The sequence below is a fragment of the Tinamus guttatus genome, unplaced genomic scaffold (assembly GCF_059628265.1).
Source record: "Tinamus guttatus ecotype Peru unplaced genomic scaffold, ASM5962826v1 Tinamus_guttatus_pri_ptg000676l, whole genome shotgun sequence".
Taxonomy (NCBI): domain Eukaryota; kingdom Metazoa; phylum Chordata; class Aves; order Tinamiformes; family Tinamidae; genus Tinamus; species Tinamus guttatus.
This window is the reverse complement of record NW_028289210.1, coordinates 1,723,211-1,750,642: the sequence shown is the minus strand read 5'-3', so window position 1 is coordinate 1,750,642 and position 27,432 is coordinate 1,723,211. Positions and strand designations below refer to the sequence as shown.

General features: G+C 35.1%; 1 protein-coding gene across 8 annotated transcripts in view; it reads left to right on the top strand.

Annotated features, from left to right (window-relative positions):
• The window catches only part of GPHN (gephyrin), a 254,183-nt gene that overhangs the window by 158,935 nt on the left and 67,816 nt on the right, over positions 1-27,432 (top strand). For 6 of the 8 annotated variants that reach the window (XM_088536554.1, XM_088536553.1, XM_088536550.1 and 3 more), the window contains exons 7-8: positions 430-702; positions 7,642-7,776. In XM_088536554.1, the coding sequence (XP_088392680.1) occupies positions 430-702; positions 7,642-7,776 (408 nt within the window). Of the gene's footprint in view, positions 1-429; positions 703-1,982; positions 2,091-7,641; positions 7,777-27,432 lie in introns of all 8 variants that reach the window. The other 2 variants (XM_088536551.1, XM_088536547.1) reach the window with 1 other exon arrangement.

Here is a 27,432-nt window from a genome sequence, read left to right as displayed (position 1 = left end):
TAGGAATGAGGTGAAGCTAATATCCCTGCAGGGATAAATTTATTTATTTATTTATTTATTTTTATCCTGCATTTCTGTAACATGCTGCCAGCTGCTGTGAACTGGCTTCTATATTATATATTCAGGAGATTTTAACTCTTGTTTTCCTTAATTTTATTACAATACTGGGTTGAAGTAGCTCTAGCTGTTGTACCAGTTAGTGGATTTAGATTAAAAAATAAAAAAATATTGCAGAGTCACTGGGTCAGGTTGTGGTTTTTTGTTTGTTTATTTTTTCCCTCAGTGAGCACAGGGTGTTTAGAGTTTTATTTAGAGTCAAGTAGAAAAATATATCTAAGTCACAAGCACCCCTTAAGAGCAAATCTGACACATCCCTATCTACTTCTGCAGGTAACTTCTCATAGTCGTTTCTCTTCTTGTTGTGCATAGGAATGCTTTCAGTTTATACTGCCAGCCCTACCTCACGCCATTGATCTTTTGCGGGATGCCATTGTAAAAGTAAAGGAGGTGCATGATGAACTTGAAGATCTACCTTCACCACCACCTCCTCTCTCTCCTCCTCCAACCACCAGCCCTCACAAGCAGACGGAGGACAAAGGAGTACAGTGTGAGGAAGAGGAGGAAGAGAAGAAGGATAGTGGAGTTGCGTCAACAGAGGACAGCTCCTCTTCACATATAACTGCAGCAGCCATTGCAGCTAAGGTGAGTCTGCCTTGTTTCGATAAAAGGCACTTTGGTTTCAATCTCAGGTGCTTTCCACTGGTATTTGTTTGCATATTAAAATTATATATTGATGTTGCTGTGCTAGAACTGATGTATTTTAAGTACGTTTTCTAGAAATGCAGCTTCATGAAAGTCTGTGAGTCTTGTTTTTTCAGCAGTCACAAATTTTGTGGAACATCATGTTTATTATCTTGACTATAATATCCATCTTTATTATGCAATGCAATGTGACAGATTTTTTTTTTTTTTTTATAGTTCAAAGTACCTGTATGCCTGAACAAGCAAAGTGTGGCATATTAAAGAATCACAGCAGAATTTCCTAAACCGAAGTATCCATTTTGAAAAGACAACATTGGTTTCTAAAAACAATGATAAAAAATATAGCAGAGAGTTAGCAGATTGAGTAAAAACTACCCAGACTACTATATTCCAATTTACATGTATGTGGAAGAGATGTGAAATTCTACCACAGAGCTAAGTGTCATTCCATTGCCTTAAAGTATATTGCTTTAACCGGCAGTTATAGGTCAATGTTACTGAAACCAAAATAACACATTTTAGACTATAAAATGGAAAAAAAAAAAAAAAAGACAAAACTTCAATTGACAATTACTTCAGTTAAAATGTTAATCATTTTTTCCAAAGAAATACTTTATTATTTGAAGCATTATATAATTTTTTACTTCTGTTTTATGCCTTTGGTTTGCAACTAGAAAGAAAATATAGTTCTATGTATTTGGAAAGGTTTTTCTTCCAAAATAATTTATTCTATATTTATTCTACAAGCTGTACTTTTAATTCCTACTATGGGAATTGAAAATCTAAATAACTCAGAATGGTAATAAACAACTTCTATATCAAAGCAGCAATAGTCTAACCCCAAAAATATGAAATCAAGTCTAACATTTTTGGGCATTTTCAAGACAGCTGCAACTGGAGATCATCTCCTCCTATGTAGAAAAACACAATTATGTATATCTTAAAGGAATGAATTAAGCTAATTATCACTAAACTTCAGTTTTTGTTGATGCAAATTTAAATTTATTTCTTTTAGTAGGGGCAAAGATGTATAGTCTGTGTGATTTTTTTTTTTTTTTTTTGAAGGCAGAAGCTACCTGGGATCTAAACTGGCTATGTTCATATGAGTTTGACATTTCAGTATCCCATTTGTTTTCACCTTGTTCCCTTTCGGTCATTTGCTTGTATAGTTTCGTGTTTTCCTGTCACTGTATTCATAGCTGTTATGTGTTGTGCATTAGAAGCATCCATCCTACACCAGTTCAGCTGTTATCATGGCAAAAGGTGAACAGCCCATTCCTGGTCTCATCAGTTATTGCCATCACGCAGCAGGCAGTGCAGAAGAACCGGTAAGATGCACCTGCAAGAGGCTTTTGCACTAACAGTATCTGAAGATATGCCTGCCTCCTATTCTAGTGTGTGAACAGACGGTGTTAGTTATTCTCTCCTAACAAATTGACAGCAGGGCTGTCTTTTAGAAAACCTACTACAGAAAATATTCGGTTTAAAATATAAAGCTAAACAGAGCAAAATTGGTAGTGCCAGTTTGCGTCATTTGGCTGCTGACATAATCAGTGCTTTAAAGCTTGTGCTTCTGAAAGGTTATCAGCTTTATCATCTAATATATCCATTTATTGAATATAATTAAAATAATATCCTAACACCATAACGTTAGAGCTGTGAAATTTTGGTAACTTCTTCCCTGCATTTGCCTTGCTTTGCCTTTTTTTTTTCCCCTCCCCCGATGGCTTCTATGTCAACATAATACACCGTTTCTACTGACACTCCATAATTCACTTTCATCACTTTTTAAAATTTCTCCTTTATTCTTCTATTCTGATTTAAAGTATTTTTTCTCAAAAACAGAAGAGAAGACTTGAGGAATCTGGATATAGTGGACTTTTATTGCAAGTTATTAAATTTCAGTGAAGAGTAGGGAACTATTTCAATGAGTAGCAGGAAAGAAATAGTAACTTCAGCTTTAGGTTGGTCCATACTCTGATATTGTAACCTGGAAGCTTTAACTCAGACTTCAACAAAATATTATACTTTCTTTTCCATCTCTCAAATGTTTAATCCAGATGTTAATTAAGACAGAATAATGTTCATAGTGACGTTAAGAATAAAACATAGTTTGTTGTATACGTAACTGTAGGTTAGAGAAACCTAAGGAAAGCAGTTGATCTAGAGACACATACCCTGTATGACTTGTTCAATGTCAACCAACAAACTGAAAGTAAATTGAGACAATGTCTCTAGTTATTGTTGACTAGAGGTTGCACTTCTTTTGCTCCTTAGGGTGATAAAAATTTAAGCCAGCAATCAGCTGGCATAGGGCAAGATAAATACTTCAGATGCAGTTGAATGGAAACTAGAATTGTCTCAGTCTTTTTATTTATTGTTCTGAAAGACAAAAAAAAATCTAGCCGTTTGCCTGTAGGGAATGAGGGCACTAGGTAATATCTGGATAACCAGAGTGGTCTTGCTATCATTTGCAAAAGGGATATTCTGTTTCCGTTGTGGGATCTTATATGAAAGAGGTAATGGACATACACAATTACATCAGGATGCATGCAACCTTTTATCCAAGGAGCAAGAAAAAGGTATCTTATTTTGAATATTTAAAATATTTTAGTTTTTTGCCATTATCAAAATCTAGTTTTTTTACAACAATGCCCTTAATCGTGGGTATTAAAGGGAAGTATTAAAAGTTGTAGTTGTATTAAAGTTATTCCAGCATGAAACCTAAGATCGTCACCCTTTCTATGTGTTTAACATATTTAAGGTGGAATCTCAAGAGAAAATAAGAACAGAGTTAAATGGTGCTTTTGATTACAGACTGTATAGTGTTTGCCTAATCAGACTATCCTTGTCTCTTTTCCTTCTATGTATACCACTTCCCTGGGATGCCATTTGCAGCAAACCAGAATATTTAAACTAGAGACTGCTTGAGCACTGTTTTTGGAGAAGATATCCCCAGCATTATATTACATAGTAATAAGAGCCTCTACTCGTTTCATAATTTATAGTGGAGATTGCAGTGCAGGTTACTTAGGTGAAGATTGTCTGAGGAATAGGGTTTTTTAAAACTTTAGTAGAAAAAGACTGGCGCAAAAACACTGTCAATTTAGAAACACAGCAGTAAAGCAGAAGGCACTCGTTCTAAAGCAGATTTTCCTCAAGATTACCCATAGATTCACACATGGAAATTTTAAGTGAAAATATTTCATTTTCCTAAGTCACAAATGTAAGGATCAAAAACAAAGGATCATGAGAAGAAGTATTAGCAGTTTGAGGAGCGAACATCGCAAATACTCATACACATTATCCTTTCAGACTTACACAGCTCATATTAATATGAGTAAGGGTAACTCTTTGCAAGAATACCTACTTGTAACAGTTAATATCTCCTAACAGATTGGAGTGTTATCTGTATTTCATGTAATCCTACATTCAATATGTTTTGGCTTTCTCACTGCAAAAGAAACCTGTGTTTAACTTTTGGGTACTAATGCCCATTTGCTGATGCATTTACTGTTTTTAACTTTTATAACAGTTAGTAACACACTGGGAACAAAATCTCTTTCCACACTACTACATTATAAACATGAGAAAGTTTTACCATGCATGGAGAGAAGAGGTTAAGATAGATTATGATCTACCAGGTACAGTCTAGTGTCAAGTAAAGCCTCTGTTATTCCTTTGGTTTCCTAACAGGAAGTCTTTCCCTGGCAAGCATGCCCTTAGGTGTCAGACATCAATTTTTGCACAGTCTTTGTTATTTTTTATTTATGTTTCTTGTCTTTTGAGCAGCGACTGTGGCCTTCTGAACCCTAGCAGAGTCAATGAGGGCTTTCAGAGCATGCTGCCAAAGGCCTGCGGCACTGGTGGCAGCTTTCCATTGCTCAGCACTTTCCCAGGGAGCAGGAGAGGGAGGTTAATAAAGTGAAAAGTCCTCTACCCTGGAAGGTTTAAAGCTGTGGTTAGTGGGCTGTTCCCGCTTCATGGGGCCATTATCAGCATCTGACTTTTAATGAAAAAATAGTGAAGTGTTACTACTGTTTGTTAAAGCTCATAAGTTTTGTTGACTATCAGAAGAAACCCTGAATGCTAACAGTGGCCTCTTAATTCATGAAGTATAGGGTAGTTGCTGAATTCAGCAGTGCTACACAAAACTATTTTCAGTTAATTCTTCTAAACAGCAGAGTTATGAACAGAAGTGTTGGACACTAAAGGTGTTGCTATGAGAATGCAAGGAAGCAAGCAGCAGTAATTCTCTCTGCTCTATGCATACAGTTAAAAAACAGAAGGGGGAGGGAGTCAAGATACAGGATTCATTCATCCTTATAGAGTTAAGGAAACTGATAATAGTAAAGTTTTGCGTGCGTGTGTAAAATTCTGTTCTGGAAAAATAACATCAAGTCAAGAAAAGCTTTATGGTAGTCAGTAAATAGAGGAAGGGATGGTTTTGCAAAAGTTTAGATGACCCCGACAATATGGCATTTAAAGTTACATGTTAGGATATATATATGCTAGCGAAGTGTTGTTACTGAGCATCTGCAGGTATCTGATAAACACAAGTGTACTGTTACAGAATAGCTAATGTTGGCAACCTGCTGTTCTGTTGAAGACAGTCTTAATTTGATTGCTTAGTAATTATGAAGTAAAACTAGTTAACAGTTTTATCCAACCTTACTCCTTTGAAATAAAATCCCTGTGCCACATACAGTGTGGACCCTTGGTATGAGCTGTTACCATCTCTAGATCCACTCCTGTTACTCCCCAATACTTGCTACACTAGATGTAATCATTATTTATAGATGGGAACCAAGGAAGCAAAAAAAAATCACATGAAAAGTAGTCTTTAATGATTTGATGCCTTAGAGTGAAACATTCTAACTGTACAATTAAACTGTACAGCTAATTATAAGAGAGGCCACAAAGCTGCCTTAATGTCCTGCTGTGGCCTTTAACGGGACAAATCAAGACTTAATATAGAGCATAAGATTCCCCACAAAAAAAAAAGGATGGCAGCATGAGTATTACATTGCTAAACAAGTAAAACAAATTAATTTTGCCTTAGTGTAATATCAATGACAATTTGCCTCCATTAACTGTTGCCAAGATTGTTCATTTCCTGTAGTAGATGTCAGAGATGATGGAACTTCTTCTGTGCTTGGAACTAGTTTGACATAATGTTTAGTAAGCAAAATCAGCAGAGCATTAAGAACATGCCATTTCATTCCTGGGATCAGCTGTCCTTTTCATTTTCCCCCCTCTTTGAGTACCATTCCTGCTTTGTCTTCACACTTCAATTTGGGATGACCTTTGTCACAGGAACTCTTGGAAAGAAGTATTTTCCAGTGCCTTCAGTTTGCCCTAAGGCCTTATTGGGAAGACTGCACAAATATGACCAAATACAAGAATGCAAGCCAGGTGCAGCATCTTGATTAAAAAATAACAAAACAAAACAAAAAAACACAGAACATCCTTACTAGAAAACAACCGAAGATGGTAGTTCACTTTCTTATGGGGGCTTCATTTCTTACTGCTTCTTAGTACCCATAACTGTTATGTCCCCCAGATATATTTATATGTTTTAGGTTTTTCTTTTGGAACTTTAACAGCAAGCTGAGCTAAGAATTTTTTACTGAGGTGAGAGATCTTAATATATGCGTATATATTCCTTTGAAGGTCTGAATTTGGACTTGTTTATTTTACTTTTTCTTTCTAATCTGTTGTGATAGAAGAGTAAATTGCAGGAAGAGTAGTCTGATACAGCAGCAATGCTCCCTCTGAAAAAAGAACAGGTTAAAATAAAATAAGGATAAGCCTGTGTAGGGTGTAAATTATAGCAGATTACTGGCTGCATTTTGGATTTCGTAACTAGTGTTAGAGATCAATTCTCCCACTTGAGGTATTTATCATTTTATAAAAAATATTAATACTTTAAACTGTCAATTCATTATAAAGGCAGTTTGGTATCTGCATGATACCAAATACTGCCCAATACTGCACTAATATGAAACAGCCAACTTACTAAGACTCAATATCTTAAAGCCAGGAAAAACTTAAATGCATTGTTTAACCTCTTTTCTTTGGGACTAGAGATAAAACAGAACCGAAGAGACAGAAGATAAAAAATGATAGCTCTATTTTTATTACTGAAAGTAATATATTATTGTAAATTGCTAAATTGTAAATAAATATACAGTATAAATAAATATACAGTGCCTTGAATACTCATAAAGATCTGTGACTGAAATTTCCATTTTAGAAATAGCTAGCCTTCAAATATATTATGGAAAAAAAATCAGATTTTTTTTTGTTGTTTTTAATAATATTAAACACAGGTGATGGCTTTGGATGATATTTTTATTATTATTATTATTTTTTGCCTGGACTGCCTTCAGAGAGGCCTACAGCTTTTACTAACATCAACTTTACCTAACGGAAGTTTTGTAGTAGAAATAAATTCTTTGATATAAGGAAAGAAGACTATTTTCTTAGTACATGATGTTTTTTCAGAGACTCTCAGAGGGGCCTAGTCAGTAGTTGGTTTTCTGTCTTCTGACTAAGAGTGGGAAGTCTGTTGCCCTCTAGGCCATAGCACAGGAGTCACTTGTGTGGGTCATAGCTCATTTTGAAGCAGACCTAATAGGAAAAACATTAATTTCTTATTCTTAATTTCCTAAACTTTAAGACTTTCCCATTTTCTGAGCTTCAGTTATATATTGCAATATAACTGATTCATATGGTGTTACTACTGCCAGCACAGAGTGTGAGGAAGAGTGCAGACTGAAGATCAGGATATTCTAAACAGCTTTAGATGTAAGCTTTTGACTAAGTTTTAAATACAGTATATTTTCGACTAATAATTCTCTCTCCCTTCATTTTAAGATTCCAGATTCCATTATCTCTCGTGGTGTTCAGGTGCTCCCACGTGATACAGCCTCCCTCAGCACTACCCCTTCAGAATCGCCTCGTGCCCAGGCCACTTCGCGTCTCTCCACTGCATCCTGCCCAACACCAAAAGTAAGTACATTTATGCCTTGCAAGCTCCATGCTCAGAAATAAAATTTAAGATTAATGTTTCCCTCTGCTGATGAAGGTTGTTTCGCATGCAAGGGATGTATTTTTCAAATAATAGATAAATGTAAGATAGTATAATTCCTTCCATATGTACTGTTGCACAATTTAGGATGTGGGTCTATGAACATGTTATGATTACTGAAGTTCCATGTTCTCTCTTGCATTATCAGTCATGAATTTCAGCATGAAATTGCTAATCCCCTGAATGTCTTTAATATCTCAGGGAATATAGATAATCCTGCCACTGAGTAACAGCATTCAGCAAGTAGTATTTTGTGAACAAAATATATGCGCAAATTTCTAGCCTGGGCTGGGGCAGTTCTGCCCCACTCTAGTACTAATGTATTTAAGACAGTTTCAAGTGAAATCATTTTGCACAAATGTAGATATTTGCTGCCTGACATTTGGAAACAACTCTAAATTGAGTAGAAAGAAAGTTTTAATGCCAACCTTGTGGGATTATTTTTCAGTTCTTACTGATTATGCTATGTCATTTAATCATTTAGATAAACTCTATGAGTGTGCTTTGTCAAACTTTAAATACATCAAAAACTAAGTGAATCAAACAGTGGCAAAACCTGTTATTTACTTTCAGCAGGACTGCTTTCAACAGAAGAACTCTCTGTCTGAATTCACTTTACGGGTTCATATCACAAAGATCTTTCCGTGGCACTAGATACTGACATATTAATAGATTTGTAGCAGATGGCAAACAATAATGTTCTTCCTCATCTATTTCATGATCCTTGAGGATTATTCTGCTTACTAAAGTGATTGTCAACATCTGCTGGTTCTTCTTACTTGCTACCTCATTCTTTTCTATCAGCAAGCAAGGTTTACTGGCAACCACCCATGGAAATGTTTTTATTTAGATGATGGAAACTTTTTATGCAATACTCACCTTCGTTACAACAAAATCAAAATTCTTACAGTGGGCAACATAAGTAAGCTTCATTTCATATATATATATATATATAAATATATATATATATATATTTGGTCTACTGAAGAGTTTCAGTGAATTCTCTCTGCAAGTGTTTCATTCGTTGGCTTAAAAAATGTCATCTGATGTCTTAAAATTAAAATCTTAAAGCATATTACATTAGAATCATCAGAGCAAGAGAGGAATTCAAAATAGAGAAACTACACTCACTTTTCTGCCTCTTAACAAAACAGAAGAGATCAAAGGAAAACAGACCAATGACAACATTAAAAAGAGCTATCTTTGCTAAGAAATAGCTCTAAATGAAGCCTGCATCTTTTAAGCAAGATACTACTGTGGTAAGGAGTAAAGCTTGTATGGGGTGAAGCAGAATGGACTCCTCTAGATTCTTCTCAAGGATTCAGAGATTAGAAAGAAACTACAAGAATTTTGAAACAGATTTAAAAATCTGAAGCTTTTCAAAGCTTTTCAACTTTGTCATTTCATGATATGCCACAATTTTCAGTTATAAATGCAGGATCAAATTTTGTACAAAACATGTGAAATGACACCACTATTATAACACAGGAATTGCCATGCAGGATCAGAGCAAGTCCAGCTTTTCTACAGTGTCTTCTAAAAGCAGGTGGTACAAGCTAGCTTAGAGAAAGACTTTAGAAAACCCAACTTTTAAGAGCTACAAAATAAACTTGAAGGGTAGTCTTGCCTGTTCCTATTATCTAGAAGTTGGATTTTACATAGAAGTATAAGCTCCTTGGCCGTTTAGGTCTTGTGTTGTTTTGCTTGTTACTTTAAAGGAAAACAAAACTCTATCCACTCTTGTTATCCTTATGTCCTTTCCTTTTTCATCCCCTCAAGTTCTCAAACTTTGCATGAAGTTTACAAGAGATATGGTTCATTCATATTCCTGAAGATTTTCAGTATGTCTAGGTGAATTCACTGATCTCATTATGTTTTTCCTTCTGGATCCTGGCTTTCTAATAACGCAATATGAATGTAATTTACCCTGGACTCCTTGCATCACACTATAGTGTGGATGAAGGTAAATGTAATGTAGTATCCAGTTGATATTCTAGATAATTTTCTTTAATTTGTAAATGTATATCTTTTTTAATATTCTCATGTTATGCTTTACAAACTCATTTCACAGCTCTTAATCATGTATATATGACCTGAAACATGAGAGAAATTTTCAGCAAAAAGCAATTTAAAGTTTTCTTTGATTATGCATTTTCCTTGGAGTTGTGGTCCAGCCAAAAAGCTAGAAGTTCTAGATGTCTGTGAACTACATATTCCAGTTTATTTCATTGCACGATTTTGTTACTGTATTTTTGTCTTAAATGTGCATAGCAGAAAATTGTGTGTCTCAGGAGGAAAAAAAAAAAAGAAAAAGAAAAAGAAAAAAAAACAGGTTGCTGCAGTGATGGGATCTATATTGAATGTATGGAAGTAGCAAGCTGCTAATGTATGAGTGTAATGGAGAGAAAGTGTAGGAGAGGGTGTTACTACTATTCCTCCTTCTCCTACTACTACTACTGCCACCACCACTGCTACCACTATTACCACTACCACCCTTGACTCGTCTGCTAGAAAAATTCGTTACCTTTTCACGACTTGATTTTGTGAAAATTAATGTTGCTTATACGTACACAAAGAGCATGTAGGCAGACATAAAATATGAAATATAATTTTAAATTTACAATAACTTTACATTTTGTCTTTCATATTTTCTAAAAATCTAACAAAGTAGTAAATGATATATAATGAGTTAAAACCTACAGATCTTGACTAGTCTTGAAAAGCTTAATTCTTTCATAAAAGAAGGAGTTATACTTTTCATTGTAAACACTTGTAAGGTCAGGACTTTTCAAGACAAATTTGTGCTGGGACTGCTCCATCTATCTTTAGGTACATCCTCAAAACTAAGTGACCTCAGTTGTTCTTTAAGCTTTTAATAAATCCCTATAGAGCCCCTTTCTTGTACTGTAAAAGGCATTTGGATTTTGAGCAAAGAGCTTTTAGACCGTATTCAGATACAAAGGCAATCTTAAGTTTTACTCAAGGGGAAATTGCGCTAACAGTCCAGCTTTCTTCAATCATTCATCCATAAAGTTGACCATGATTATAGCAGATATATTTTTACCATCTACGATATGCTTGTGACCCTCTTCAAATTTTACTACTTTCTCAACAGGTTGAATGAGTGTGATGAATGCCCATATGGCAAACATTAAACATGAGGGGCTCTCAGCTTTTTCTTGTTATTTTAATTATCTGCTCAAATTATGAGATCCTACAACAATTTTGTCTGTGTGCTTGGGTGGTGTTTCCATGATCTTAAATACAATGTTTTTTTCAAGTACAAAAGCAATAGGTTAATCAGTGTGAAATTCTTTCTGTGAATATAGAGAGATTTTATGATTGCTTTGTTTGACTTCTTTTGTTTCATTTTGTTTTTAACTTACAACATGTCATTTTAGACCTACTTCAGATAACTTAAAAGAATAACTTGAATACATACAAAGGAGTGAGTCAAACCTTCAAAATTCCTCATTTTCTACCCTTAAAAAGATGAAATTACTGTGAAAGAAAAGTATATCTCTCAAGTTCAAGTCTTTGCTTCTCCTATATTTAACAAGCATAATCAATATTTAATTTTTGTCAACGTCATGTGTCAAAGTGAAATGAAACAGATATGGAAGACTAAGCAGGATTTAAATTATCACCAGGAATACATTTCAATGACAAGAGATATTCACTTTGCACTTCACAAGATTATGATTCTCACTGATATTCTGTTTTTCTATTTTAATGTGCAAAGTTTCTTTCGGTGTTATCTTTGATAATGAGGAAACCTAAGAAAGCAGAGATAGTACTTATGAGAGGGACTCTTCTTCCATTTTACTACTTTGTTCCTGATATTTATATTCTGCTTAAGAAAAAGGATCTGTTTTCCTTACTTTACTTACTGGTTATCTGCTTCTTTCCAGCTATCCTTTTTTTGGTTTTAATGATACAGATGAAACCCTTACTGGTATTAAGTTACACGCTTACATGAATATAGATGTGATAAACAGGTTTTTACTAGATATAATAAAAAAGCATTATAGCTATTGGGCAGCTAAAATGAGTAAGCAAGGTTACATTTCAGAATTTTTTTAGATTCTAGCAAGTTACTTATCTAATCAGTCCACACCTGGATCCACTCCTTTTACTATAATGGAAATGTAATTCTGCTAGTTAATCACATCCTTCAGTCTTCTGTATCTTTCTCCTAATAAGAACTGTGTTATCATTAAATTTGAATTCCCTTAAAGATGTAATATTCCTTGTATAAAAATATCAAATGCTAGTAATTTTGATGTAAATGTTTCAATTGCAGAGGATTTCAGAAATAAAAAAGGTCAGGAAAATGGATTGAACTTTTAAAAATAGACTAGTGAAAATTAATTCTATGGCAAAAATATTTTATCGTCTAAACCATCTCACCATCTCTGGACATTCATACAGGTTTTCCACACTTAAAATGAGTTACAAATGTGCAACTAGAACTGGCTTTTTTTTTTTTCTCTCCATATTTTTAGTGGCTGTGCCTTTGAATATACAACTTCTGTGTGAAGTAATGACGTTAGATGGGAACAGATAAAATTGAGAATAACTTTGTCAATTATTTCGTTTGAAATTGAGGAAAGATCAAATTGCTTACCAGGAATTCTTATATCATAATAAGTTATTTTTTAGGACATGATTTGGAAATCATAGTTTTATCTATAATGTGAATATTTTGTGTACATTTGGTTAAGTAAATACATGCATTTGGTACTGTGATTTCTATTATTTCTTCTTAAGATGATCATCCAGATGAAAACAATATAACAAATGTAAATGCATAATAAAATTTGTAATGCTTGAAATACTTGCACAATCTTGGAGAAATATGAGCCCTAGAAATGTTCTGTTGCATTCAAGGAAAAGATTTCTGCCATGAACAGCAAAAAGTCCTTACCTAAATATTTCTAATGCGAGACATTCCTTTCAAGGTAAATACAGAACTGTACATCATTTTATACACGGCATTAACCTACCATTTGCTGCCTTTTTTTTCCCCCTAGATTATTCCATTGATTCTACTTAGAATCAAATGCTTATTTGGCATTTGTGGGACGTTCTAGAAATTAATCAAAGTGCAGTATTCACAATGAGACTGGCTAAATTTTGGTAGTATTCTGCAGAGCTCCACTAGATCTGCATTTCATTTTTTTTTTCATTTTCTACTTCTGTAATAGGTTGTCAGTGTTAATATTCTCTGTACGCAGGCAGAAGCAGTTATGTGTTTGTGTCAGAAGTGCTGCCTGAATGGATCAGGTTTTTTGTTTAGTTAAAGTGGTGAGCAGCAAAATGATATCCCTGCTCAGCTTTTGGCTTTCCTCTGTTTTATAGCTGCCAGGTGGTTGCATCCTAAGAATACATATCCAGCTTTAGGAATCTCAGCAAATTCAGTGATACTTAACTGTTTTGGCAAAAATTAAGTGCTAATACTGAGCAAATAATTTGTTTTTTTTTTTTTCCCATTGACATTCTATATATGCTGAACTCTGCAATTTATTCTTTTTTCTGCATGAATTTGAAGTTTTTATATGCTGTCATTTTTGCTGCCTGGGAACTTGATTAAATAAAGAGCAAGCGCTTTGCCAAAGCCATCTGCCAGTCATATAGGAGAGGAGTATGAAAAATTGAAAGGATATTTTGAATTTGTTAGGCTATCTAGGCAGATATCACACTCCAAGCACAGCAAGGGTTTCTCGCTTTTTCTTGTAAAACAGATAGCAACTTTTGGGCACCCATGCTTACCTAGGTAGTGATCTGATCTTGTTAGAAGTTCCAGTGTTTCAGAGATTGTTTCTGGGTATCATTTCCTTTTTTTTCATTTTTTCAGTGCACATACCAGGATAAATTAGATTTAATGAAAAGAGATAACAAAAGAATTCAAATTGGAGTAGAAAATAGCCATAGTTGTCTTAAGATGAGAAATACCACTTAGTAATGTGTGCCAGTCTCCAGTATCCTCTTAGGTTTTCCTCAACGTAGTGCAGCAGTGTTTCCCAAATCAATTACTAATCAGGATACTGGTATAATTTCCATATAACCATTGCCTTTTTTTCTCATTATTTCAGATGTTTAGTCCTGACAAGTCATGTGAACAGTTGAATCCAAACAAGTCTAATTTTTAGTTTAAATTCTGGTTAAGAATACTGATCGTTGTTATACAGAAACACTAAATGCCACAGCAAGGCATTGAACCTAAGAAAAAAGCAGCTTGATGTGCTTGGAATGTCACAAAACAAAACAAACAAAAAGCCTTGTAAATAATAAAAACAGAGTTTAATTCCATCTAAAAATGTTGAAAAATACAGTACTTCTTTTTTTGTTAATACCAAAATAGCTATGTCAGCAACTCTTTAGAAGGACAAAATAAAGATTTATGTCACCATATTTAAAGTGAATGTTAAATTTTAATAATCAATCGACTTTGTTTTATTTAACTGCATTTTTTCCTGAATACATGTTTTTCAAGTTGTACGAGCAGTGAACACAGTCTGTATTAAACAGAACAGTGCCAAAATCTGGCTCAATTCCTTGTCTCATGCTGAAGAACTGTTACAACAGGGCTCTTGAGGGATGTTAGAGCAGCTAGAAATTGGTTATATGTACAGAACAATTCTTGAATTCATAGAATCAGCTACTTTTCACACCCATTATATATGGAGACATACAAAGAGGCTCGCATGCCCAACATGTTTTCTGCATTTCTCATTTGTACTAATGAACTGAGGTTTTCCTAAGCTATAGATTACTATTTTTTGCTGAATCTAGAGAAATTTTGAAATGCCTCAGAAAGAAGCTCTCCAGTTTTTCCAGGCAAATATATATGTGTGCCTATATATATGTATCTAAATATATATTTCAAATAGTAACTTTTCTGCATTGGTATTCCTCCAGAAAAAATATTCTTTTGCAACAGACTTTTTAACTCAGAAGTGCATTTCATGAGTTCTGACCTACTTTTACTTATGCTGCAGCAACTTCTCAGTAGCTCCTTGAATTTCTTTTTCTATTAGCTTTGGGACCAAGACTTTTTATTACTCTGCTTTCTTCAAGTGCAAAATGGTAGTTTTTTTCAAATTCTGGTAATTTCAGGTTGGCATTACTTCAAGAAAAGGAAAGGTTATGTATCCTTCTCTCATTAGTTTCCTTATCCGCACTTTTTCTGCACCTATCCAAAATCTCAAATTTTAACTCTCTATTGATTTTTTTTTCAAACACCAGTGAAGTTATATCTGTCTTTCATTCAGCATCTCAATTTAGAAATGACTATGAAAGAATTGTTAGCTACGTTTTTATTATAGCAAAGTCCAAGTCTGGTCACTGACTCTTGTTAAGACTGTTTGCTATTTAACAGCCACTTTGATGTCTTGCTGGAGCTGGCCCCTTGGAGCAACATATACTTCCCTCTTCATGCATTTCTGTCTGTCTTTCTGATATATCAGTACTTGTTACCTATGCCAACTGATTTGTTTTAGTTTCTTCCTGAAATATAGATCAAGAATATAACTACCTTGCATGCTTTTGCTGAATTTTCATGAAGTCACATGCTAGGTTTGTAGGAGTTTGGTTTTCTTCTAGTATTTTTTTTCAGTGCCTCAGTCCCTTCTAATACTGTAATTTCCTGTAGCAGTCATTCCTACTGTAATCAGATCTTAATCCCACTCTTGTGTCTACATGCTCAAAGGCACCAAGATGTATGTCTGCCTGGTCTGGTCAGGATTCCGAGCAATGATTTGCAGGATGGGGCAAGTCTTCCACCACCTCCCTTGCTTTCTTGTTATGCTAGTATCCATAAGTTGGTGTTGGATGTGTCTTTTTCACACTTTAGGACCTAGCAGTGTTTAAGATTTTCCTTCTCCATCTGACTCCACTTCTTGAATCAAGTATTTATTCACTGTGCTTTGTTCTCTTTATCTAACCTTGTGTATTATCATGCCAAAACCATCTCTGAGTGGCTTAGTTCTTTTAGTCTGGGTGTGGAATGTCCCCTGTTTTAGGCTTTTGTTTCCCTGGTGGGTATGCTGAGAAGCTGCATGGCCTGCTGTGCTCTGAATGAATTTATAATCTATGTGCCATCAACACGTGTTGTGCTTGAATCTCTTCTGCTGTGCCTCCTGGTGCTTCCCCTCCCGTCAACCTTTCTTTATTTCTTCTTTCTCTCCATTCCTACTAATTTTAATATATCTAATTTGTAATATTTTTCAAAGAGTATTCTTAAGGTAAAGTCTATATTCATTTGCTCTAGAGTCAAGGTATTTGCCTCAAGTCCACAGTCTTGCCATTACACCATGCTTTCACAGATTGGCAGCATAATAATAATTATTGTATTCTATTTGGTGTGTGCATACAACCCATAGTGCTGTGAAAAGCAGTGGTGATCTAGCAGCAGCTACAGGTATGTGTTTGCAGGAGCAAAACTTGATATTCAGACCAAGAAAGCTATTTCAAGATGTGCTTGCTCATGTAATAAATGTATCATCTGAGGTAAACAATCATTGGTTCCATTCCAGAGGTAGGTAGCATCTACCTGATGCAAAAAGTGAGAGAGAAGCAATAATCTCAAGGACAGACATTGCTTTTTCATGTCTGATGTAAATATGTCTTCAGATATATCTTCAAGCTGTGGATTCTCTAGCAAGTATGATAGTCTCTCAGGTCCAGTTTCACCCTCAAAAAAACTTTTGGAAAATAGTGTAAAAGTAAAGGAAACTTCCTTGTTCATTGAATCGGATCTTCTGTTTCAGACTGGTAAACTAAAAATAGTTTCTTGTCTCCACTGCAGCCTCCAAGATACTTTTATAATTTCAGACTTCCCTCGGTCAGTTTATGCCACTATTGGGTTTTTAAATAGCTCTTTTCTCATTTGTGGATTGGTTCTTATAGATTTATAGAGGGGAGACAGAGAACCATTCAGTTTCATTTTTATAAATTAAGTCAAGATCCTTCATTTTTTCTATGTAAAACAGATTGTCTTAAGTCTTTTCTCATTTGTTCTAAATTTCACCTTCCTCAGAGTGATCGAAGTTAAATTAGATTTTATCCATGTATTGTACAATAGGTTCATCTTTGTCTTTTTTCATACTGATAAGCAAGGACCTTCATAACAAAGATGCACATTAGTTCAAAGTTTAAGTTCCAACCCATTTCTTCTACTGCAGTCTTCAAAGTTATAAGTAGATTATACCTGCTAATGAAATTGCTTCAAGATTGCATAATGTCGGTCTCCCAAATTCATCTGAGAGTACTCTTAAGTTTTTTTTTTATTGCCAAGAACATTGAAAATACTGGACAAAATCAGTCTCTACATTTGGAAGCTATATTCATAACTTTTCCATAGTCTGATTGTTGCTATTTAAGCAAAACATATTGTCATCTTCCACCCAGTTATTCCTTTGTCTGACCAACAAATGTTTTAATTTCTGTATGTTCCTATCCCACATTTTCTGTTTGTAAAAGCAACTACTTTATCAAAAGAAATACAGCTTTCTACTGATTCCTGTTCATTATCTTGCCTATCTTGTTTTCATACTGTGTATTATAATTTTAATTCAGATTTCAAACAAGGTATTATTTTTTCTACTCAATCACCTTTGATCTCTGCTCAATCTCAGATTTTTTTTTTTTTTTTTGGCAAGTCTAGAGAATTTTGTCTTTTGTTTTAAATTCCTTCACAAGGCGCGTTTGGTTCTTAACAGTTTCTAGCACACGCTTAGTTTTCCCTTTTTTTTGCTTTTAGGAAGCTGCCTGCCATAGTCCTAGTAACCTCCTTGGCATGGCTTTTTATTTTTCTCCATAAGAGAAAACAGAGTCAAAGGATTTCAAGAATCTATTTCAGCTGTCTGCCATCTCATGTTCAGTCAGAATGGTGGTTTGGCAAAAGCCTGATGAAAGGTGGTCATTTGTCTTCCTCACTAGATAATACTTTTGCCTGTTGAGGAGGAGAAGTGCATTTTTCAAGACGTCATATGTGGAGAGCTATTCACTTTGGATTTATTGCATCCCTATTAAAAATCTTTTTCGGATGAGATAACATCTATCTCCATGTAACCCAAGCAATTGGGGACTTTCATTGTATTGTACAACAGTGAAGTCATTCTTGGTCTCATGTGATAACAAATAGAACTCTTCAAGAAATTGGTTATTTGTCTGAAAGAAACACTGAGCCTGAATGCAAGTCTCTCATAAACATTTATGACAAAATTTGTGTCTCAGCATCTCCTCTTTTTTCATAGAACTTATGAGATATCTTCAAGACAGAGGCACAGACTATAAGTGAATTCTGAGAATTTTTTGTCGTACTCTTTTATATCAAGGTGTTGTTTCTAGTTCCTTTTTTGCCCAAGGAGACAGATGTTCTCTTTGCAAAAGCTGAGTTCTCTGAATCGTGTTACACTTACACTTTTAGGTCAGCACAGTGATCCATCTAATGAGAATAATCTTTCATCTATTTGTCTGTCGAAGGCAGAAAAGACATTTTCTTTTGGGCTTTTGCCTGAGAGAATGCTATTAAATTCCGAGAGTTTCCTTTCATTGCTTTCATTCACTTAGCAGATTCTTGCACTATATCTATCAGCCTTGTATTTGAATTGTTGCTATTTTTAACAAGTCTTTCCCTAGCATGTTTCTAGAAAAAAAATGTACTAAGGTACAATGTGCTTTTTCTTTAGCACTCTTCTGCGAAGTTCCTGTGTTCCCAGTTAGAAGAGAATATTTGTGCTACTTACTGTGTGGCTTAGTGTTATCGCTCATACCTATAGGTGTGTGTAATCTGCTTTCTGTGCCTCTGGCAGTTTGCAGTATATGCATAATCTTTTATCACAGCTGAGCCTAAGAACTGTAGACTCATACCAGAGGAACAGATGTGCTCTGTCAGTGCTGCTTCACTTGTTTCTTTAATGTGGTTCCACTTTACCTATTCTAAGTGCAATAAATAACAGTTTGGAACAACAACCAGCAGGCAGTGAGAGCAAGCGCTATAACAGATTTACCCAGAAATTCATCCAGAAAGGTTAGAAATCATTGTTACAATCCCTGTCATTCCAAATTGTAATGATTACTAAGCATAAACACCCAGTAACAGGCAATGAGAGAATAAAGATGATGGTTTTTAGAATCAAAGTGTCACAATCTGTTCTCCAGCCTTCTCATAAACAGTCATTCTAAATTTATTACTACAGTTGTTTCTCCTGTTAAATACAACTTTGTTTTATACTTACAATTCTAATTACCCTGTTTTTTCACAGTGTATGCTAGATGCCCTTTAGCCTATAGTTCATGTAAGCCTTAGGATTGTGCTTCTCCAATTCTGTATTCTGAATCTGTATGCAGAAATTGGTATTATGTGCTGAGTGCGGTGCCAGTGTTTGATGAAGTTCCTACACTGCCTTTTTGTTTAATAGAATATGAGTCTTATGCTATCGTCCCTGTTGTGATTTTGTGTATGCAGCAAGAAAATGGAGCAGGAACTGAAGAGCTCCAGGGAATTGTCTTGTTTTGAATCATCAGCAGTCTGTTTAACTAGTTCTGCTTGATTCTTGAAAACAGATAAGAAAATAGGGTTTTTTTTCCTCCTTCCTTAGTAAAATAGACAATAGCCACCCAAATCTTGAAAAAAAAATGTGATGACATGTTAAAATTTGAGAATGAAATTGGATGACTATGAAGGTGTTATTCCATCCACAGATACCTGAAGATGACGTATAAGAATGTGTTTAGATAATTACAATGACAATGATTCTAATGAATTCATATTTTTATTACATTCAAAATTTATCCATAGATGCCTTAAATAGATTATTTCTGCTTTGTTATAATGTTCACTGTTTAGGATCAGGGATGTGAAAACAAACATTCTCTATGTTTTGTTCACCATTTTGGTTATTTTTGGTAATTTTAAAAGACAAGGTATATAGTATCCTTTCAAAAAGAGCATTCAAGAAAAAAAGTTAGAGCAGGGATAGAATCTGATTTGTTCGGTAAGGCTTCAACAGCATACTTGTTTGTTTGAAAGAAAAGAAAGAGGTTGTTTATCTGTTTCTGATCATTCACATAGTGTTGCACATTTTTTTTGTCAAGAATTTCTCTAGGCATTTACTCATATTAAGATTAACTGAGGCCTGCATATACTTCAGTTAAAGAGTTTTTTATTTAAAGCAGCAACAGTGATAATTTTTGAATGAATTTAGGGGAAAATATATGAGAAAGTGGAGGCTTTTAGGCTGAGAAATTCAAAACATTTGTATTTGGAGTTGATTTCTCTCAAAAGGCTTTTGGAAACTGAGCTTGAGTGCCTTATATTAGATTTATGCAAAGCATCCCATAACAAAATGTAACAAGTTTGGCAAAATTTCAGACCAACTATTTGCAGTCTCAGATTTGCACCACTCAGACATTACAGTTTATTTGTTAAGACTGATTTTATTTTCTTTTAAAATGCACTGTTTTCTAAATAATCAGAAAATCTTTGAGCACTCAATTCTGTGCATTGGCCTGGCAATTCTCTGCAACACGTTGTTGGCTTCGCAAAGCTCACAGGCAGCCTCCTTGGACAAAGGGTTGATTCAAAGGTGCCGTCAGCGCGGACAAAGATTCCCAGGTTGTTGTTAGTGTCCAGCCACGGACGCTCATGTATTTAAGCTTCTGTAAACTGAACAGAATCTTTCTGCCTTATCTCCAGCTTCTGAGCTTATTCTCTGATCATTTGAACTGTGCCTTTCCAGGAGCTTCAGTGAGTACACTGCTTCCTAGTATCTTCACAAACCCTTCTCTTCTCTTTTACAGTTCAGGTCTTCAGGCATAGATGTGAGGAAATAGGCACGACAAATATTTTACCATTTTAAAAATGATAAATTTTTAAAATGATTGTCTTTCAAACATAGTACTGCTTAGTTAAAAGGATAAAGTAGAGGATATTACAGATCATTTGAAAACGTGCCATAAATACATGGGTCTTTAATAAGTTTTACGCCTCCCTTGAAAGCCTCTCTGACCCATCAGAAAGAAGGGTCTTGCCTTATAACACTCAGCCCTAATGCAGACTGCTCTACCTTAGTTTTGCTGCTAAAAGTGGTCAAAGTGAGCAAATATCTTCACTGCTTTACTTTATAACCTACCTTTCCCACCACTGGGTCACTTCCAAGTGACCTCATTGATGAGGCAGCTTTCAAAGTGACTACCCGGGTATCCTTGATAGGAGCTAGCTTACTGTCTAAAATGTTTAAAGAATGTTATCCTCCTTTTAAGTATGAGCCACTGTATATGTATTTCTAGCTTTAAGGACGTTGGTTCAACTAAGGGCAACAAGGCAAAAGAGCTGCATGCTTAGAACTGAATTGTCAGTTTGGGAAAGGTATGTACAAAGAATTCAAAACCTCATCACCTTGGACTTACCATGTGGGGTTTTTTTTTCTTTTTTTTTTTTTCTTTTTTTTCTTAAACATGAACTTCCCTGCTTGCCCAGATGGATTTCTGATAAATGCAACATGTATTTGGGTTTTCCAAAGCTCCAAATTTTGTTGTTGTTTGTGGGGGGAAAGCCAGAGAATAAATGATGCTCCAAGTGTGAGGACATGCTTGAAGTGGTGCTGAAGACAGAGAAGTGAAAGCACTGACTTGAGAAATGTGATGTAAGGGTTGAGTGGATAGGGCGAACTGGGACAAGGCAGTCCTGTGTGCCTAAAATGGCTTGGGAAACTTGGGCTGTGTGACAGGAGTGTTGTGCAACTGTAAGCTCCAGGCCAAGGTGGAGGCCTAGGTAACCCTTAGCTCCAGGCCTAAGGTAACCCTTAGTTTCTATATGTTCATGCATAGATGTCCATGTTAGAATTAAGTCTAAATTACTTGAACTTGTTCTAAATCGGTTTGCTTGGATAAGTAGTCGAGTCTGAGTAGCACACAGCTCTGAGCAAGCCAAAGCAACCTGCTGATTTCCAGCATTCCTTGAAAGCTGTGCAAGTCTATCTGCAATTCATACAATTCCAGCTGGACTGTGCGTGCCTCTGCCAAAAGTAGCCAATCTGCTCCATTGCTCATCTCTTACAACCTCTTCAAGACATGGCCAGCATAAACTCTGTGTCATTTGTTAAGTGCACACTGAAAATAAGGACCTGACCCTCATTTGCTCTGGGGTCTAGTGTAAATGAAATTTAGGATATTAAATCTCTAACAATAGTGAAAATGTAATGTAGGTATTTATTATAATCGATTTTGCCCTGGTTGTGCATTGTATCTGCCAACCTTTTGCTTTGAATTCTGACAATTGCATTTCACTAAAGTCAAGAGATGTTAGCGAAACAAGAAACATGTTGATATAAACATGTTACAAAAACGCCTGTATAAGGACATAGCTACATTATTGTTGCTGTCGCATCTGTTAGCCGAGCATTAACTGGTGATAACATGCTTGTGCTAAACTACAAGGCTGCAAAATACTGGCATTTGAGTGGTACCAGTGGTTCCTCTACATGCACTGTGTTAACTCCTTCTTCTGCACATGCATATATTCTGGTTCATTGATAATACTCCCTGTTTGTTTAGGAATCTCTGCCTGGCTAATGTTTGTGTGGTCTAAAACTACAGGAGTAAAAATTTCTTCAGATTAAAGTGTCTTTTTCACAAATGAATGCTATGAATGTAAAAGTTATGTATAAAGCATTTTTCACTAAGAAAGAAATTAATTTACTTTCAGAATTTGGACTTGTTGATCTCCTAAGGTCCCGTCCACACTTAACATTTTTGATATTAAAGTATGACAGAATGGTTAAATAACAATAGAAACTGTTTATTGGGTATATAGTACTGTTCTTATTAGAGAAGAAAATTGTAGTGGGAGTTCTGAATTTTCTGGCAATATTTTCCACAAGTAAGGGTTGTAGAAAGCACTGGCTGTATGGGTATTTTTTTAATATATCATTTGAATGTGGGAAGTTAGAGCATCCCACATGAAATGTATTAACAAGCACTATGACATTACTCCACTAATTAAAATGACTTCTTGACAGCTTCAGAATATTGACAATTTATTCCTTATTTCTAGTTGTGACTGTTCTTCAGTTTGTTCTGTCCCATGAATTTTGACAAACGTTGGAAAGAATCAGAACATCTTCCATCTTCATAAGATGTGAACCTTTGCATTCAATTCCCTTATTTGCTCCTGCCAGCATATCTCTTTTTTCTGTTCCTAGTCTACTGCTGTGAAACCACTGCTAGTTGGATTATAGTGCTTAGATATGTGTCTCTGTTGATAAGATCTTTAAGATCTTTTTAATGTTGTTTTTATATATTCACCTGCCTCTTCACTGAATCATACAACTTTTCATTGTGTTAACCTGGATTGGAGAACGGTTCATCCCATTGCTCCTTCTCTCTATTTTACCTTTGTCTCTTGAGTAGCACATGGTAAAAAAGGAAAAGTCACATTTGAAATCTATTGTGGAGTTCTCCTGAAGGAATTAGCCAAGCAATGAAAACAGGAACATCATATGCATAGTTTTGCTATAGATTTCCAAATCTGATGATTCCTTTCTTAACAAGATGTCCTGGGTTTTGAGATCACATTGTTACTGGAGGGGATTGTTGGCAGGTACAACTTGAAAAAAGTCTTTTCTCACAGCATATAGGAGCTTGTGAATGTCAGAGTTTCACAACCAGAAACTTTCTTTTAAAAGGTTTACACATGTTGTCTACATAAGTGTTTGTAGTGACATTGACAAAGATGGGGTGGGCAGGTCTCATGATTTAAAATTCAGTAGTGGATTCATACCATTTAACTTTACATACCTTAAAGGATTTAGGTTAGGAGCTTAAGGCAACTTCAGGTTATATAAATACCTTCAAGCAGTGACTGCAAGAAACTATGAGCATTTTTTGTCTTCTCCTGGAAAACGAAAACAAAAACAAATTAAAAACAGAAAATATTCACCCGGACAGTTGCCATGGATGTGTGGGTTAATGAATATGGCAAATGCAAAAACAATTATTTTCAGGTCATATGATGTAGTGAAGTATGAGAATTTTCTGCAAGTAGTATTAATTGTTTTCTCTATCCACCTTTCATCATTGAGCTCTGAGGGAATATGTTTTATGTTTTTCTTACATTCCCAAGACATAATCAGAATTTGGTTCATATGTTGTGTAGTATAATGTCTTGCTTCTGATAAATATGATTCTAAGGCTGCCTGACCAATGAATAAGGAAGGTAACATATTTTTAAACCATAAAAGTAAAGGATTTCCTTTGATAGGGTTGTATTTATTCTGTTTTGAAATTAAATGGTTTGATCCTATCAGAAGGGATTTACCAATATGAAATGTTCATGTATTTATCAGGATTTTGTAAGAGATCTGAAGGGACTTAGCCACTTGCTGAAAGTGGGTATAAATAAAAAACAGTTCTGAAAGCTTTAGATCCTTTAAAATTCACGCTTCTTTGTCAGAAGCAGAGAAGCTTTCATGTACCAAGAACAGGGTAGGTTATTAGGAAGAGGAAGGAGTCTAAGATGGATAGGGCTAAGTAACTCGGATCATTTGTTTTCTTCTGGAATTCTGCTTTTAAGTCCAGCTAATGACAGAAGTTAAGATTCTGTTCTTTCTTTATGACCTATGAGGAGGTCTGCTGGCTTATATACCAGACAGGTGTTTTTTAAATTCTTTTTCCGGAGCAAAATCAAGAGTGAAAGTAAACAGGCAAATTCCTCATAGTCTATGTTAGAAAGTAGTGAAGTAATGATGAAAGCACATACGAGATGTATGCTCATATGAAGTGCTTGTTCTGCGGTAATCTACTCTTTCATTTATCTTCTCTCAAGTCCATTAAGCATTGATGAGGACTCTTTGCTCTCTGTTGGTTTCCCTGCTCCCTGAGTTCACTTCCATTGGCTTCCCATGTCATTCTACTGAAGTTTGGACTCCATCTTATTCTTCAGGATTCAGAACAGACATCTGTGGCTAAACCTTAGCTATTAATTCCTACTGTTATTCCCTTGTGAGTAAAACAGGGATGACATTGTAATGCAACCTTAACTGCTGCTGCATTTTGCCCTGTGAGTCTCCAGCAACGTTCCTTTCAGAGACCTCCCTTCCTTCCTTATACTGAAAAGTTTCATTTAGCGTGTTCAGATTGTTCCAAAACCTGCATTTCTTTCAGCTAATATTTGGCAGTAACTACTTAGTGTTGCTTCTGCCTGTCTCATAATCAATATCACAACACATATAGCTTGTGTTGTGGTATAAAAGTAGTAGTAAGTAGAAATCATAAGGCCTCAGATGCCAAAATTTAATTGCATTTCATTGTTTGGGTTTTTGTTTGTTTGTTTGTTTTTTGTTAGTCCTGTGGTGAACTGTCATTTTCACTTTACAAATCAGTGATAGAAGAATCAAGAAACTGTCCTAGCTCACACAGATTCCTGACGGGTACAGATGCTTTTGACTTAACAACACGTAGACCCACAGTGTTTCTGCTCTGATCTTTCCCAGCTGCAAGTGTTCACACCTTCTCTATGACAGAGTTCTTGCATCAAGCTGAATGTTTGAAAAATGAGGAGTGTGTAATCCATGGCAATTTATCAAAATCCTCGTTTATCAACCAACTTCAACAGGAAGAATTTACCAGAAATAGGGATAAACCTGAATTCCTTTCTATGACATTTATCATGATGAAAAAAAAAAAGTTTTTCTATTCCTGCTGCACGTTGCTTTTTTTGTCAATATTCTGTCTATTTTCCAAAGAAATGTAGTCTAGTTTGTGCAATGTTCATATTGCTGTGATTCATACCTTGAGAAGCATCCAAACTGCATGCTGAATAGTGTAAGGTTCCCATAGAAAAGTTGTTGTCTTGGAAATTAACTGTGCCATAAATGTTAAGTAAGATTTGATTTTAGGCTATTTCCTTATATTTTAACTTTTCAAGCATTTATAATTAAACACTTGAAAATTACAAGTTGTGAGAAGAAAGAGTAAATGGCAATTTTATGCACTTGGTAATCTCATCCTCTTCTTGGACTGAATTCTAAACCATCAGCACAGCTTGAGCTGCTGCACTACCTACACTGGGAGTTATCAGAAAAAAAAATACCCTCAAGGGAATGCAACTTTTTCTGAAGGTTGTATGGTATGTATACATTTTTCTCAATATCCTGCTTCCACGTTGTTGTGTGGCATTACCAGCATTTTTTTCTTTCACTACATGTCGAATTTTTTAGAGAAAATTTGATAGGAAAAAAAGGTTTTAAATTAATATCACGAATTTGGATTCTACTTCAGTTTGCCTTATTGTTTGAACCAGGAGACTGCTCAAAGTGCCTTTGCTCTAATTCAGTTGTTCTCTTTTCAACCAAGGATCCCTTTTTTCTCTTGAGTCTTTTTTTAAATTTTGAATTAGGAAAAATAGAACAACTAGGTTATAACTGCATATACTTCAACTGACTTTCTGTTCTAAAGGAGACGCATTTAAGAATGACAGTTCGTTCTTGGTCAGAATACTAGAGTAGCTTGCAGGTTTGCTTGGAGTCCTACTATAATGATAATGTGGGCATTTCATTTGAGAGAGTTCAAAACAGATGCTATTCGCATGTGATAAGACTAGGGAAGGAAAGCAACAATTTCCTTAAAAGTCCAGTGGATTTTAGTAGTGTACATCCTGTCAGAAGTGAATATTTAGAATCTTAATATATTAATTCCATTATTTTTCTTGAAAATCTTGTGCAAGTTATTAAAAAATAAATAAATTGACCTTGTTTTGAATATGTTGTTCCCAGTTTTGCTGTTGGTCAGCTGGAATCAAGTGGTGGCAATATAAATTTTGCTTTTGCTATTATGTCCCAGGCCAGCATATAGTTGAATTTCCAAGGCCTATTCAGTCTTTGTCTTCCTTTCTGGGATTTCATAAAGGAATGACTGTTAAAACGATTTTAAAAGGATCCACTACATTTGGATGGGACTGATTCCATTTTACATAAAATATGGAACAACTGTCAGATAATAAAAAGTATCAGTTCAGTCTTGACTCAAATTACTAAGAAGGATATTCCTCAAGTTATTTTTCTTTTCTCTATATCAAATAACCTGACATAGGTGACAGCAGTAAAAAAAAAAAAAAAAAAAAAAAAGGAGGTTTTTACTGGAATTAGTAATTCTGAGAAGACCTCTTGTTGTAAATGAGTAATGTAAATGGTGTAAATGTAAACCTCATGTTTGTTATACATGCTGCTAGCAATACAAAGCCTTTAAAGCAGCTGTTTCAGTTGTTTCTTCCTTCCTCTGCATCATCCAGGAAAAGAATAAAACTTCATTAACAAAGGAAAAAGAATCAGGCAAGAGATGTTGCAAAATAAATTGTGTGCATATTTCATATTTAAGTAAAAATATAATGTTGGTCTGGCATTAAAATTTTCTGGTTGGGCAGCATAATTTTTTAACTGGGAATCTTGATAGCAATGGCTAAAATCTGTCAACCTGGGTCAATAGAAATCTGTATTGCGTTCTGTCAGGTATCAGCAGTGATACTTGTCAGGCTTGATGCTCACAGTAATAACATAGTGGGATCATGTGATTTG